This window comes from Chelon labrosus (genome assembly GCF_963514085.1).
Source record: "Chelon labrosus genome assembly, chromosome: 11".
In the NCBI taxonomy this organism is placed as follows: domain Eukaryota; kingdom Metazoa; phylum Chordata; class Actinopteri; order Mugiliformes; family Mugilidae; genus Chelon; species Chelon labrosus.
Window position 1 is genome coordinate 4,076,750 of NC_140344.1, and position 17,647 is coordinate 4,094,396.

Consider the following 17,647-nt stretch of genomic DNA (forward strand, 5'->3'; position numbering starts at 1 on the left):
TCTGGGGACTTTACCTCCGTAGGTCACAGGGGTCTGTTTGTCTTCTTAGGAAACCCTCCTGCATTTGGCAGGAATTTGTTCCTTCTATTCTTTCCTTACCCTTTAGTCGTCCATTTAATTTAAACTTATATTGTTGATTTAAATTACCCTTGGAAGAATATATTTCTAGTATGTTATGAAAACTGTATGAAAACTGTTATATAAATAGATGTTATCATTTTTCAATGAAGATAATAATAGGCAGCCCACTGCCATGCTAGCAGCTCTGTTAGGCTGTGCTCAGCGACAAGTGGCATGCCTGCTCACAATGAGTACTACCATACTGCAGGTGGACTGTTCCACATGCTCACCCATAGACTGTATAAACATGGACAGCTCCTCAAAAGTGAAGCCAAAGCAAGGAGAGCCCCCCCTGGTGACTGGCTGCAGTATAGGTCATAAGCTCCACCTCCCTCCATGTTAGTGGATGGGACTTGGGCCAAATTAAAATATGATGGTTTATGTCATTTTAGGTAGTTTATATTCAAGTGTCCATTTTTTTGAGAAGTTTCATTTTGGTTAGTTATTTCATGCTATAGAAATAGGATGTGACATCATGATTATTACAAGTTGCTATGCCAACCACTCCATAAAGCGGTCCCGTAGGACCGTGAGAGTAGGAAAAAATAAATAAATAAGCACAGTGTGTAATCCAACATTTATTTGTAACTGGTGGAGGTAGTGCAGAGCACAGAGTTCAAAAACACGAGTGAGTCTGGTGGATAATGCAGCTCCAAATGGCTCCACTCTCGGACTATACTGCGCAGACTCTGTCTCCAAAGTTGCAAGATGGTGCCACTCGTCTTGCGAGTGGCACCAATGCAAGGAAGTGGGGACGCATTGTCCATATTTATATACAGGCTATGTGTTCACCACATCAGCGTGCCAGCATGCACACGTTTTCTCTTTCATACTAAACACAAAGCACAGCTGCAGAGTAGATGGAACTAGTAGTTTTAAAAGCATTTGGTCATAAACTAAAATACTGAAAATACATTTGTTCAAATCAATGTACAACAAATATGTTGACCTTAATATGGTGCAAATTTTAAAATCCTTCATTAATCCTTAAGGTTTCATGAATATTGTAACATTGTTCTTGTTTTGGTGGCATTTACATATTGTAACAAAAAAAAAAACAAAAAAAAAAACATCAAAAGCCTGATATAGTACCACCTCATGTGACTGTGCGTTGAGGTCTGGTCAGATTAATCTAAAAAATAAAAATAAGCTGGATCTCTCACACCTTACTTTGGGGCATGTATATGTGTAAGTTACTAACACTAATTTGTCATGGCTCCACTGATCTGTTTTCAATTTTGTCACGAAAACACTGGGAAATTGTATTCATGAGGTGCTTTAAAGCTTAGAGCAAAAGATTACAGCACATCTCGTTTACGGTGTTCATGTTGTTTCCACATGCTGACCTAAAATCACCACATTAAAACATAAAATTTGGGAATCGACTTCCCAACTTGGCTTAGACCATCCAAGGAGCATGCTAATTCACTACATCGGTGCTCCGCATTTGTTATTAACAGTTGTCTCATAGAAATTTGATTTATATATTGCTTTATTGTATTGTGCTGACAAAAGTAATCACTGGCCAAGTACAAAGGTAATGCTGATCTGACTGAATAAAATAGGAGGATGGTCAAGGTAAAAAAACAAAAAACAAAAAAAAAACGCAAGACCAGATGTTAGATTTAGGCAACAGGAGCACTTTGGTAAAGGTTACAGGAAAGTCACAGTTGACTTAATATTAGTGTTAAAAAACATAATTCATGTCACATCAGATCGCTTTCTACACCCCCGGTCTGGTGTTGTCTGCCTAACAAACGCATGTTTTTCAGTTTGAATAACTGCTTGTTTGCAGTTTTGATTTAACATGTCAATGACACTCTAAGGTTGTAACAAAAATAGCAATGCAAAAGCCTCGAATTACCAAAAGGGTTAGCTGATTAGCATACTAACTTATAGAAATATCTCTGCAAAAAGATACATAGACATCTCAATTTCAGCTGTACTTTTAAATTTTTTTTTTTTAAAGCCTCTTCATCAGTCTATAGAGACATCAGACTATATGAAGGAGCACTGTGATTCTTTTGTCAAGTCCCCATCTAGAACCCTTATATAACACCATTTAAATCCTCTACACATTCTGTATGTCCCTATAAGCCTATCAACCTCCTCTGGGCTAATTACACGGCATTTGTTCCTCTGATCCTGCTTTTTGAGTTTTAATGAACGCTGACTCTTCCCTTTGTGTAAACACAGAAGAGTTTGGCGGTGGCCCGCCCACTCAGAGCTGCGTCTGTAATTTAATTTGCCTTCCAGCGAGGCAATCAGATCTGCCGTCCTTCATTAGCGGATGAGCTTGTTTGTGTGAAACTCTTTTAAAAAATTCGATTTTTTTTCCCCCTCTGTGTATTCAGAGCTGAGCCAGAGGCGGCAGACACAAAGACATGCTGCCGCCTTTAAACCAAGTGAAGACAAGAGGAGAGATTTTTGTTGTTTTGTGCCGGAGCTCGAGGAGATGTTCATCAGTTGGGGATGAGCGTCTCGAAAACATCTTCAGCTTCCTGTTAGATCATGGTCCAGGTTGTAAAGAATTCCAAAATAGTAATTAATTAATGATATTATGTTGTCAAACAGGTTTTAGGGCTATTTATGCTTTAAATGTTCTGAATATCTTCATTAAATCAAGATTAATAATTCATTTAAAAATAAGGGTTACATAACAGATATCTGCATAGTTTACAGAGATATTAAAACGTGCACTCTAAAGTTATTTTTTATGACCTAGGACTGATTAAGTTGAGCTCTGGATCAATATCTGCCCCCCAAACTTTTTATCATCATAAGCCTTCCTCAAAATACAAAAGATAATGAAGGGGGAGTCCCATGAGATGGATAATTTACTAATGTAGATGAGAAAATATTTAGAGCAACTACTTGTGATAATCTTCACAGGTCCACTCAATGCTGAGAAACCTGACATGATACCAGGGACCCATCAGGTGCAGACTGTTAAATCAATCCACACCATATCTCATTTTAAGGTTTCATTTTACTGCCACGGGCCTCAAGTGAGTTTGTCAATATGTCTAATACTACAATGAATCTTCTTTCACTTGCTGTATCACAATTATAGAGGAAAAATATACACTTTGAAGTGTAAGGAAAAATAAGTCCTCTCTAACAACATGAACAGATACAAAAAGTATGAAAAAGGAAAAATATGTTGTTTTTTCCTCTTTCAGATCAAATATAATGTAATGTAATGTCAAATGTAAACAGAGTGGAGTGAAAGACATACTGTATGGATAGTAATGGATTTATAACTGATGCAGGAGAAAGTAGGGGTGGGTCGCATTTTGGATCAGGTCACGTGCTCATCTGGCATGGGCAAGTTGGGTGTGACTTTGCTTGGGTAAAATTAATGCATCCACACTGGACTTTTCTTGTGGTTGGTTTCAGCAGTGGTGGTCCGTCAGGGCTAGTAAAGCCTTCTCTGCTGGCCTAAACTTGATAAAAATCACAGATTTGCATTTTAATATTTTCCCATTAATCATATTAAATTATTCCCCATAGCCTATGCCATTCATTTTACGGCTTGTCTGTCTCTCAGCTGTGGTGCTTCTGGCAGTGTAACTTTGCATTAAAGCTTTCATTTCGTATCCTCTGATTGGAGGGGCAGGGAGCCGCTCCGTTTAAGCCAAGCTAGCGGTTCATGTTCATCTGTTGCGAGCTGCACAAGCTAATTGTCACCGTTAATGTTTTGATAGCTATTTTTTGGACCCACGGTGGCGGAAGGAAGGTTACAGCCTCCCTTCTCCCTGAGAAAGATATTTTCATGGTAGACTTTGAAGGAAAAGCTGGATATTGTGAGGAAAGGCCGCCCAATCCCAGAGCTAGCTAGCTTGACCCAGCCAGGGAAAGGGTGTAACTATGAGCACTGTGGGGATAACGCTAAATTGTTTCTTAAGTTCTGGTGAGTAAAATAAATTATATTTACATCTCATATGTATATTTTTGCCATTTTATTTGGTCAACATAAATATAGCGCCTATGCTGGATTTGATATATGTGGTGCAGGTGGCTGCAGTGAGTGAGAGGAGACTTTTCAAATTGTTCTAAGTAAGTTTCTTGCTTTAGTAATGACATTCATCTCGATATATGAGATATATATCTATGATGCAACGTCCTGTTTTATTGCATGTGCGTATGATGTTCTGTAGGTTTCTATAGCAGTGGCATCATAACGAACTGATTAAGAGGTGTTTCGAATAAGGTTGGAGGTCACTGAAGGCCTAGGTGGAAAATGCACGGCCCACCACTGGGTTTCAGATTGGGTCCAAACCTTTGGACCTGTGAAAACCTCTTGCTAATACAACCCAGCACAGAAATTTGTACTGACTTAGGTAAACACCATGTGGCTTACTGCTTTTCACGGAAAAGGGAAGCCCACACCTAATGGCCTCGTCTCCAAGGACAACACAGCAGTGCCAAATAAGTTTGAGAGATACAGTATGTTGAGATTTTGTCAGTACGTTGAGTATGTCAGATTGTTGTCAGACCAATATGACAGCAATCCGACAGAACTGCATGACGTAGGGCATGACTGGCTGCACTGCTGTCTATTTTTAAAATGACAAGTTCCCCATAGAGGAAAAGCACTTAAACCGGACATGTCAAATTCAGTTTGACTCAGACAGCAGAGTGATTCATCTCAAAATAGAACCAGAACACAGGGAAGAATAAAGAAGCAGGGTTTGATGATGTTTATCATAGGGACATTGATTTCTTGGCTATCTGTTTACATAATGGGATGTCTAACCACTTTTTTTTATATGTAAGCTAATCATGTACATGACACAGAGAATGAGAAGACTGTAACCTTCATAAACATGAAAGCGTCATCACATCATGTTTCATTTGAAGTTTGACATGCATTTTTTTTGTGTGTGTGTTGAACTCTGGAATTAGTCACCAAGTAGCCAGCCATCTAGTATGTACATACAGTCAGTAACAGTTGTGGAGTGAAAAGCATATTAATATGAATTTTCATTTAATGATTTATTTTTTGTTTGGCGAAAATTTACACCACATTTAAAACCTTCCTAGTATACGTATTTATCTTACAGCAAATTATAACACTGGATAATGTTTTTTTTTTTTTTTTCCAAATCACATTTACGTCATTTCTAATCATCACATTCAGAGGCAGTTTTGCTTGCTGTTGAACTACTCTCAAGTTGGTGTGAACAGACTCTTCAGAACCTTCTTGCTGTGAGGCTGAATACATTACAGATACATTTAAACAGTTTTCTGCAAAATACATTTGCTGTTGTGGTACCACAATACGTTCTGTTGCTTTAGATGTACAATACCAGAACATAAGGAGGAGGAGTATTTGCTACATAAATGACTTTTAATGCAATATTTTTTAAAAGGTCCCCTGATATGACCAAACCTCTCTTAATAGGTAATATAAGAAAAAATAAATAAAGCCAATGAGTGGAGTTCTGTTTAAAATACTTCACTGTTAAGGATACGAATGACAAATTCAAGGGAAGCAAAGGCAGCGTGTCTGGATGCACTTAAAGAGGTTTAAGTCAAAGTACAACTAGATCTGAAACAGACACAAAGTAGAATCAATAAAAAGTTTAAATAAATTGGATGAAAAGACCTAAAAGTGCAGGCAAAAGTGTTTGATCAAGAAAAGGCTAAAAATTTGGTGTGCTGATATAAGTTGTGTGAAACTGTTAAAAGCTTAAACAAAACGCTTGTTTTAAAAATAATTCTGACTAGAAAAAGTAACAAACTCAAAAAGATTTGGTGAGTCAGACATATAGACGCATGTATACAACCAGAAACTGGAATTGGTTAGCACCTGGAGCTGCCTCAGTATCTTCAGGCAGACATGCAAGAAACTGGGCAGAAAGATAATCAGCATGATAGAAAAATTAAATCGAGATGAAGGCATGTGTGTAAAAATCTTCAGCGTACTTTGGTGGATGATGTCTGCTAAATGCTGTTGATCAGGTGCCATGAAGAGTGACAGACAGAGGACAGATGGGTAGCAATTATTCAACGCGCACACACACAAACACACACACGCGCACACTGTTATTTTAATAAAGATCAGCAGCAGCAGCTTCGCTTGAAGATATTATTATGTTAATATTACAATGATGTCAAGCCGGCAAAGGAAAGAACGAAGTGTCCGAACTGTTGAGAACATTTTCATTAATATTATTTCTGACTGTTCCTACCTGCAGAACCATTCTTGTCATTCTTAAATGATTATTTTTTTCCAAAACGGCACAGAAAACAGAGACACGCTTCTTTAGTTTGATTTTTTTTAGTCTAGTTTTAGTTTGTAGTATGAGTGTACTATATACAGTATACTACAAATGTATACTGTATATAGACATGGGGCAGTGACGGCCAGACTTGGAAATGTGGCTCCTGCAGGTTCCTGGTACTACATCTGAGATTTCTGTCCAGAAGAGTGCAGACCTAGGAACAGCTAAGCTAAAAAAATGTCACCAGTTTCTTTAATTCCTATACTGTAGTCTGAACGAAGAATATGCAGTGTGCAGTGACTTAATGCATTTATAATCTGTCTTAAAACAACAGATGCCCATGTAAACACCATGAAAATCGTTTTAGTGTAACCATTCTCCTGAGAGACAGGTGGAGCGTGTGTCCTGCTACGCATATTTAAGCAGCAAAAATTAAATTTTTTCAAATGTCTGTCTGTGGGTTCTGTTCTCACCGTGGTGGTCTTGACTCGGCCTCCTGGTTGCGTGCAGGTCCAGCCCGACTGATTGACCAGGAGATCACAGCCTTCATCGTCCAGACACGGAGTCATCTCACACCACTGTCGACTCCTGACGATACGAACTGGGGGGGGGGCAGGAGAAGATGTGTGAGTATATGTTTTTCATCTTTATTTTTATATTCGTGCTTGACGTCAGGTGTCTCTTGGCCTGCTGAGAGACCCAGTTACCCAGAGCATCCTCAAAGTTTATCAGTTTGGTTGTCTTTAATGTGTCTGTTTTTAGATTGTAAACAAGATAGAAATAGTCCACGTAATCTCACTGCAGATGAATGACTTTAATTAAACCTACGCTCTACGTCCTGTGATGGGATTCTGTGTTCCACACACACTCCTCCACTCCCACATCTTTTTACTAATTACCACCATGCAACATTTTGATTAATAAGATTACAAATGAATAAAAATATCCCTAACCCTTACACACTATACTGTATATTCAGACAATAATCAGACACTCCTATGATACTATGAGAACTAACAGCAGCTTTGAACAAATAAAGCTTATCAAAGACTACAGATACAGAAAGCTTTTTTCTCCAGCTGTACAACGGCTCACCTTTCTGTAACAGACAACTCCACGTTATTCATGTTAATGCTCCTCCATCCACATTGTTGCAACTTATCTATCCTTCCTGTGTCTATAAGATATATTTACTTCAGTCTGGTTATTGTACATTGTACATGTGCAAAGCTTGTACATGTTGTTAACTAATTTATTTTATTTTATTTTTCATATTTTACATATATTTTTCTTTCTACTTGTTATTCTCAAGAGTGTTAGGGTTAGGGATCATATTTTAGTGTGATCATCTTTAAACATCCTCCTAATATTCTTATTGTAAGACCAGATGGTATACTGTGTTGAAAAATGTTGCTGGCTTAGAATGCATAGATTTTTCAAAACACAATAAAATACTGCATTTAGGACATATGATATATTGTCTTTGTACTATTTTCAATTACGTGTACTGTATGGTAATTTGGAAATAATTGCATTTTGCTTTTATTTACATTTCATACACGTATTTTAACACAAACTTTTTTGGATAATATATATTATAACTTTATTACAAAGCTATTCTATCTTTAATTTCTAAAATCTTAAAGAAAATGGAAATGAACAAAAGCAAATGAAATGCAGTCCGACACCAGAGAACTGATTCAATTTACTCCACAGACCTCATCCTCATCACACGCCCAGCTATTTTTAAACAAATAGGACATTCTCAAAAAACACATTAGCATATTGCGGCTCACCAATTGGCCAACAGGGACAAAGCAGGGGGTGATGATGGGGAGGAACCTGTTGCAGTTTAATTTAGCAGGAAGCAACGTACGAGTGGAGTCCCAGGATAGTATCACAACTGTTCAAGCTCCAAAAGCGGAGACTCCTACATTTGCCTTAGTGTAGCTGGAGAGTGCTGTTCGTGTGCACACTTCCAACTTTTATATACCACACTACTGTCTGTAAAGCACACACAGAGACATGCAAGTCAGTTTATATGTATATCTCTCTCTCTCGCTCTCTCTCTCTCTCTATATATATATATATATATATATATATATATGTGTGTGTGTGTGTATATACACACAAACATTTTCTAGTCACATGTAAGAATTTGCACAAAATGTTTCATGGCATCAGTTGGACAACACCTGGGTTATTTTTTCCTTCAGAGGCACCAAAACCCTTATTACAACCGTCTGAGTAGGAATACACTTCATGTAAATATTGGCTGGCTATAATAATAAATAGTAAAAGAATAGGGTAACAAGGATGTCAGCTGTTCACGTTATCAACCCAGCAAACAGCTCGATGTTACTGTGGATCATCATGTAACTACACAATACAGTGCACTGTTAATGTGAGCAGAAGAACAAGGAGCAAACATCTGCCTCTAATTAACACTGTTGTATGTGCATCTCATTAAAAATGTCTGCCAGTCCCAGAGGGAAATCACAGAGACAATAGAAAGTCATGTTCCTCATTCCAGACAGGGAAGATATGAGGAAGAAGTATCAAACTAATTTTCTCATGGCATGTGATGAGTTTGGGTTTTGCGATGCTGGTCGGCAGAATTGTTTTGTTCATCTTATCAGATTAGATCAGAAAGACTATGAAAACACATCAGGACACACAATACATTATTCGTATTAATACTTAAATGCAGTATATACCGTCACTCACATAACTGTACATGACAAATAAAATTATGCAGAGCCATGTTATGCAACCGTGTGCAATGCAGCACAAAATTAATTAATTAAACATATAACGTAACTAGAATGTAGCATGATAGTATGACAAGGATGACACATTGTAACCTGAAATGGCCTGAGATAATATCAGTGAACATGATGACTAACATAATGGTGTATTATCCATGTCCACAAAGTAGTAGTCCACTGTGGGAATTACACTGACAGACAGTTGAACCCACACAGCGAGAGCCTGTCTATCAGCTGATCATCTCATTTGAAAATGAATTCTTTCTGCCTCAGAGGAATTTCCTGCTGTTTGGGGCTATACCTTACTGACCCAATCATTCCCAATCTTTCCAGCTTTGCTCTTATCCCAGGGACTAAATTACACTCTGTGAGCCCAGCCCCAGGAAAGACGAAGAAAATGAAAGTCTGTACAGACCTGTAATACATAACCTGGTAATCAGTTCTCCCTTTGGAGCGGCAGCCCAGTGGTGTGATTGTGATAGCCTGTTAGCCCCCAATTATCAAACCAATTTCCTATTGAGCAACAGCAGCTCCGCTCACCCATGATACTTAATTAAATTCTCACATCGCCTCACACCTCTATCAAGAGGGAGAGAGAGACACTCCAGAGTGAGGAAATACTTCAGCTTCCCCTTGTTTTATTAAAAATGTTATTTTTAGAATTTGGGCTAATACTATACTATAAAATGACCATTTTCTGTAAGTTGTATTTAAATGAATATCCTGACATTTATACTCTGTACATCCTCTTGATGATTCAATAAATATCAGCTTCAGCACTGTGAGTGACAGGTACAGGATGGTGATCTACAATAAAATGTTGGCAGTGAGAATATTAACATGCTCACATTAGTCTTTAGCTCAAAGCTACATTAGGCCTAAGTGCTGCTTAAAGTGTAATGTGGTTTTTTTTAACATTTGGTATAAATGATAAATGACAATATTAAGACAGACACTGATGTGCTTTATTACAGGCCAACCACATCCTTCAGTTTACAGTTCAGACAACTCGTTGAAGTGTGCAGCACCTAAATGAGGCGCTCACGCAGCATAGTATGATGTGATGCAAGGCAGTGCAGCATGCCACGATATAATTAAGCCAAACACAACATAAAGTAATACAAGCTAAAGCAATGCAACTAAATTTTACATTAAACAGTATTACATATCAAATGAATGCACTGTAATGTCATGTTAACACTACACAGGATATTGTAGTGGAATGCAACGCACGGTGTCTGACCTGTAACTGATCATTTTTGGACCTTGCTGTAAGTGTTATTATGTATGCATATGTGAAAAAACAAACATGTTTTTACTAGTGCTGTTAATAGAATAAGTAATTCATGTAGATTAATAGAATAATTACAGTGGTCAATGCACAATTGAGTGGGCAAATATTCTTGTTTCAAGCAAATGTATGTAATTATTATCGCAACAAGCCAAAACAATAACAAATGCTCTCTTGAATAGTGTTATTCAGGTGTCTCTGTTGCAATTTATCCATCTGCTTGATTTGACGGTAGCTCAGATCACATCGACAGTGAATGCAGATAACTTTGCCATTGTCTAGAGAAGCACCTGGCTGTGTTTTTGAGCTGAACTTGACATTGAAGTTCATTTCTATTCATTGGTTTGTTATTCCTTTCTTCTTCTGCTGTGTCAGTTTAGACTCTAACATGCGTATTACTGCCCTGTAAAATTATTTAGCATGACTGCACTTTAGGTTCTGCCTGCTTTCCACAGCAGCTTTGGTCACTTAATCCAATCAATATTTGTGTTAATTGCAGGTTGATTAATGATGTTTAAATAATTTGCAGTAATGGGTTATTAACATGTTCATTTTCACAGCCCTAATTTTTGACAAACAGTACCAGTCAAAACTCAGGACACAGCTACTCAGGATTTTTTTTGGTAATAGTGACATGGTAACTATAAGTTAATGATAATAACTAATTATTTTTCACAGTGTAATGATTAGTTAATGATTACAAAACACGTGAGGAACAAATCATCAACAACTTTATTAGTAATTAAGTGTTTATAAGTGCTTCCCTAATGGGGGGGACGATATAGTGGAGAAAGATGTTCTCAATAAAGTCCCACAGATTCTTCTATGCTGTTTTCAGAAAGGAAGCACAAAAGTTTAACTGTATTTATCTTAATGTTTCCATCATCCGTATAGGATATGGCAGTGAAACTTTGACCTGCATTGACCTGAAGGTCTCTTACCCTCTGACCAATAAAAAGACAGAATGGATGAAAGCACAAACACAAAAGTAGAAAACACACTTTTGAACAAATGGTGTATAATGGAGACGCAGTGGATTAATTTCAGGTATCAGTAAACACCTGAACACCTGCGAGGGCTGCATCGCTGCGTTGATAAATTAACAGCCGCAATGCAGATCCATCCACCAGCGCTCAGCATAGTTCATTTATCCAGAAAGAGTGGAGGCCATTTTGTAATGGCTTCATTCATCAAAGACGGCGTCCAGAAGGAGGGTCGCTGCTTTGTCCCCAGAGGACGGGACGATCGGATGGGAATGAGCGAGGAAGGGGAAAAAAAAGTAGAAAACAAACTAACGAAAAACAAAGCAGGGGGAAAAAAAAGTGCTAAAGTCTTAACATGAAGTGGACACAAAACCATTTATTCCACAATGCTTTTGACAGTCTGCCTCGGAAATTAAATTAGCTTCTTTTCTTATTTTTGTCAACTTTCTCTTTATTGGTTTCTTCATTTTTACCTCACTCTCCTTTTGACAAAGTCAGATTTATTCACAAAGCACATTTAAAACCAACCATATCTCACCAACGTGCTATACTATAGTCTTTTAATCAACTTTTCTTAATATGTACTTCCATGATTATAAATGGCACATAAACTGAAAGAAAATGTCCATAATTTGCTTTTGCAATTTTTCTTCTAATTTTCCTTCCTTAAATCCTTTCCTTTTGATTGATTCCATTTGACTCTTTCCTCCTCATATGTCTTAAGTTGTAAGGTCAGTGCAGAACTTGATACACTATATTACCAAAAGTATTCGCTCACCTGCCTTTACTCATTCTATGAACTGAAGTGCCATCCCATTCCTAACTCATAGAATTCAATATGATGTCGGTCCACCTTTTGCAGCTATTACAGCTTCAACTCTTCTGGGAAGACTGTCCACAAGGTTGAGGAGAGTGTTTATAGGAATTTTTGACCATTCTTCCAAAAGCGCATTGGTGAGGTCACACACTGATGTTGGTCGAGAAGGCCTGGCTCTCAGTCTCCGCTCTAATTCATCCCAAAGGTGTTCTATCGGGTTCAGGTCAGGACTCTGTGCAGGCCAGTCAAGTTCATCCACACCAGACTCTGTCATCCACGTCTTTATGGACCTTGCTTTGTGCACTGGTGCACAGTCATGTTGGAAGAGGAAGGGGCCCGCTCCAAACTGTTCCCACAAGGTTGGGAGCATGGAATTGTCCAAAATGTTTTGGTATCCTGAAGCATTCAATGTTCCTTTCACTGGAACTAAGGGGCCAAGCCCAGCTCCTGAAAAACAACCCCATACCATAATTCCTCCTCCACCAAATTTCACAGTTGGCACAATGCAATCTGAAATGTACCGTTCTCCTGGCAACCTCCAAACCCAGACTCGTCCATCAGATTGCCAGATGGAAAAGCGTGATTCATCACTCCAGAGAACGCGTCTCCACTGCTCTAGAGGCCAGTGGCGGCGTGCTTTACACCATTGCATCCGACGCCTTGCATTGCACTTGGTGATGTGTGGCTTGGCTGCAGCTGCTCGGCCATGGAAACCCATTCCATGAAGCTCTCTGCGTACTGTACTTGGGCTAATCTGAAGGTCACATGAAGTTTGTAGCTCTGTAGCAATTGACTGTGCAGGAAGTCGGCGACCTCTTTGCACTATGCGCTTCAGCATCCGCTGACCCCTCTCCGTCACTTTACGTGGCCTACCACTTCGTGGCTGAGTTGCTGTTTTTCCCAAACGCTTCCATTTTGTTATAATAGAGCTGACAGTTGACTGTGGAATATTTAGGAGCGAGGAAATTTCACGACTGGATTTGTTGCACAAGTGGCATCCTATGACAGTTCCACGCTGGAATTCACTGAGCTCCTGAGAGCGGCCCATTCTTTCACAAATGTCTTGTTTCACAGTCTGCATGCCTGAGTGCTTGAATTTATACACCTGGGGCCAGGCCAAGTGATTAGAACACCTGATTCTGATCATTTGAATGGGTGAGCGAATACTTTTGGTAATATAGTGTATCTCCCTGTGTCCCTGAACATGCTGCTTCCCTGCCCTTTTCAGCTTGTCTCCCTTTGGCGAGACCCAAAAAGTTCAGTTCTTGCCTCTCATCTGATCATCTGTTGTTGCTGCTCAGTCTCAGAGCCCTGTGGCCATGATTAATTGCCGTCCGTCTGATTTCGTTACAACAAGACAGCAGCAGCAGGCGGTATTCTGTAACTTTAGCATGTCTTTATTTTAGTGTTGAGGTCATTTTAGTGTTGACACCTACCAAAAAAATGAACGGCAGAGGAGGCAGAAAAACAAACTGTCGGATTACAATTTTATAATTTGGTTTGATGTAATCTGAAGAGGAGCGGCATTAATACGACATTTCCGTGCTACTCTAGTTTCTGTATCAGTAAATATGTTAGCTGAACACCGCTTTATGACTGAACCAGAGCAGGACGCGCTGCACGGTACCCAAGAGGCTGATGTTAGGTATTCAAGCCTGAGCTCTGAAATGTGAGAGGACAGATAAGAACTGACTGCAGTCTGATTCCTCCCCTGAGCTTGGTGCTAGTGGATTTCAGAAGGAACAACAAAAGAAAAAAATGAGTGGCTGCCTCAGATACGAACTGACACATAATTGAAGATGCAGCCGCAGAGTAAAGGTCACTGAGATTCATAAAGGGACCCTATTTACATTTAAATATTTCTGAACAAGCTTTAAAAAATATATAAAAAATGAGATAAGATAAAGAATAACACATTTGTAGTATCGACAGTATTATCCTTCCTTCAGTTCTGACCAGTCCTCCTGTCCCTGCTGCTGAGAACTTGTGTATCATGATACTGCCACCACCATGCTTCACTCAACTCTAATCTTTAATGTCAGTTTGTGAAGCAGACACAAAATTGAATCCATTGTTCATTTGTGTCCATGAACAATGTTCCATATTATTAATGACTCAAAGCAAGGCAATATTTTTTTTTGTCTCTCTGTGGAGTAGGCTATATTTCAGCATATTCTTTCTCCCTTCTGCTTACATAATGTTTTTAAAAATATATTTTGTTTACCTAAAATAAGGACTAACCCAGTTTTTCTCGCTGAAGCACTGCAAGCGCTGGTTTTTACCTTAGATTGTAACTGAAAACACAGACATAAATACCAACATACAGCTCTGTAAAGGTCATAGAGAGACTCAGAGGAAGGCTGTGTAATTTGAACTGAGAAGATATTTTTTCGCAGCGTATTTACAATTAATTGTCACTCACGTCAAACATTGTGGGTATTTGCTCTCTCTAGTAAATTAACTATTCTTTATTTCCAAGAGTGTGTCAACTCTCCTTATGTGGGTAGACTTGCGAGTAGAATGCTTGGGTGCCTACGCACTTCTGCCGTAAAGAAAGAAGCTTTATTTTACTCCAGTGAGTTAAACAGCTCCAGTTTTTGTCTGACACGTCTCTAATGACAAGCAGCTTCTCCGGTGTATTACCGAGCATTGAAGAAGGCTTGGTTGAAGTTTTTTCTGGGAGTCAAAAACAGGAAGCTGATGAGTTTCTGAGCTCAGAAAACAGGTCACAGTGATCAGCGGCGTTCTCATCGAGTCTGCTGCTGAAAATATCCTCCCAGAGCAGCAGAGCACATTCACACCGGCTCTGATCAGTCGACAGCACGCGTTTTAACCTGTTCAGCTCCCGCAACACAAACTAAAAGCGGTTCAGCTCCTCAAGTCACATACGTTTGTTGCTAGAGTGTCAAAAGCCCCCCCAAAAAAGTGAGAAAACGTCCCCAAATTTTGGTGTGACTGCCGAGGATGTTACATGACATAATGTTGCTGGCATCAGATAGCAAGCTAAACTGTTTGTGAGCTACACATGTGAGCAGGAAAATAAATCAACCTACACTGCTACAACCTTGTAATTGGTAAATATAATTGTTTTGTGATATGCCACAGATTTATTGAGTGCATCTTAAACAAATCCTGGAATTCCTGGAAGAGGGAAACTCTATGACAAGAAAAGCGGCGATGAAGAGCATCTCACAGCTGTTTAGTAAACAAGGTAAAGGCTCAAGTTTGCTTACATCTTGTAGGATATGATGTTTTTGAATAGTTTGTCCTAACTGTCCTTACTGTAGGACAGCAGTGCAAAAGTCAGCAAAACCTAATCTGAAGCCCCATTGAAATGAGAAAACATTTGAAGCTCTATTCAGCTCAAGACTCTGCACAAGTTCTTTAACTCTACAAAACAACTGTTGTGAAAATCACCAGGAGAGCTTGTGGATCCCTGCAGAGCAGACCTACTCCCTCCAGCTGTTGTCATCGTTTCCAGATGGTACAAACAGAAAGAGAATGAGGAGACAGCCGGTGATGAAATGCAATGCAACTCTGGTGAGTTCCCATCTGGGCTGTGACTTTCTGGACTTCACAGCGCAGATGAACAGACACGGAGGCTGTAGAGGAGAGCTGCAGGTTATCTGTTTGTTTCCTTCGTTTGCCACAAGTGTCGGGCCGTGACAATTCTGCGTACTCCGTGATACTACTGATAAACAATTAAACAACCCTCCTATGACACCCTTAATCTGTTGTTAATATACCTTTAAAGCACAGAAAGAAGAAACCCAAGGAAGATGTTATGGGAGAGAAGAGCTGCAGAGATGAGTGCTATCATAATCTGAATGGTGGAAGCAGTGACGCAATCTGTAAATCTGTACTCAGTAGTTTTCTCACCTACCGTCATACTTTCATATTGTAAAATGCCAAATGTTTCTAAATTATAAAAAAGACAAATCTAACATCATCTTATGGTCAAAGTCTGATACTGTTCTGCCATACAAAGACAAAATGCAGAAACCACACTGGCTCAAAATTGACCTGCATCCGAATTTCAGACATTTGTTTAGGTGTATATTTATGATAAGATAAGAAAGCCATCGGCTGTGATACCTGCCGCTAGCCTTTACTAAAACAGAATCTCAACGGTTATTGATTTTTCATCAGTAGATTAACATTTACTGTGGTTATTTAGGTTGTTAGGTCATTTAATCAAATAATACATGATGGAGAAAATGAAGATAAAAAGGCTAAACTTAGCAGATCTCATTTTTGACTCTCTTTTGAATGTCATGAACACACAGATACTTGAATTCCTTCATTTTGATTATGTAATGCAGTGAGTTCAGTGCTTTTGTCAAAAAACGCAAACACCTGATTCCTACATGCCATAGACTGTGACTAATCATCTAACTATATCAAGATCATTTTCTCAAACAAAGGGGTTAAAATCAGAGAACATATTTGTCGTTAGATGCTGCAGTAAAACATTCAGCCTAAAAATATTTAAGACAGAGAGCACAACGTCTGTTCTACAGTTTGCAATCTACACTGTAAACATCCTCCTCCTCTACCTGTGTACGAGTGTCTCTCCACCAATCACCCCCGGATCGCTTTCTTACCGTCAACACAGGCCGGTCTTGCTCGTGTCGTCCCAGCGATCTGCCCCTTCCTGCAAGCACAGCGGGCCGTCTGTCGGGCGATGGTCCTCTTCGGCTGGCTGCTGTCCCGGTCCAGAGTCACAATCTCACAGGTCCCTGCCACCAGCTGACCTGAGAGAGGCAAACATGGAAATCTGTTAGGGGTACGGAAATGCATTTTGACGTTTCCTAACTCATTCAAATCCCTTCTGCATATGTACAACTCTTTATATATCTATATATTCATGGACAGGAAAACTATGAGAAGTAACACTTTAAGTATAATTTCCTCATAGTAAATGAAATTGTTCCAAGCTCTCACGTAACATATTTTATTTAGTTTTTTTACCATTTCCTTATTCAAATGGGCCTTCCTTTGGAAAAAACAAGGAGACCGCAGAGTCAGTCATCCTGCTGTCATCTCGTTGGTGTTCTTGTTAATGTTTCTGAAACTTCATTGATTAATGGAAGAAATAATAATTCCATTAATTCACTGGGTGCAGCTGAGGCAGAGACTGATGGAGAGATGACAGTTGGGTGAATCACATCAGGGCCAGATTAAAAAGCCTTGGGAGCTTGTGGGGGGGTAGGTGGCTGTGTTCGGTTGCTGCGGTGATGGCAGAAGCCCCCCCTGCATGCTGATGAACTGTCATCAATAGGGCCATGGAGTGTCCACTCTCCAGAGAGGACCCAGCTCACAACAGCCGGGATCTCGGAGAAGAAAAAAGTATCAGTTCAGAGAGATGGAGGCCAGCGCGGTCAGAGTGGGAAAAAACAACAACAATGACGACACCAGCAGCAGGAGCTCATTAGTGA

The 17,647-nt window shown here is 39.3% G+C and overlaps 1 protein-coding gene across 1 annotated transcript in view; it reads right to left on the bottom strand.

The window, feature by feature from the left end:
- The window catches only part of LOC311496164 (chemokine-like protein TAFA-5), a gene marked incomplete at its 3' end in the record, with an annotated part of 146,711 nt that overhangs the window by 114,233 nt on the left and 14,831 nt on the right, over positions 1-17,647 (bottom strand). Inside the window, exons 2-3 of the mRNA XM_084555928.1 lie at positions 16,814-16,963; positions 6,824-6,951 (exon numbers count right to left, since the gene is read on the bottom strand). Of these exons, the coding sequence (XP_084412054.1) occupies positions 6,824-6,951; positions 16,814-16,963 (278 nt within the window). The remainder of the gene's footprint in view (positions 1-6,823; positions 6,952-16,813; positions 16,964-17,647) is intronic.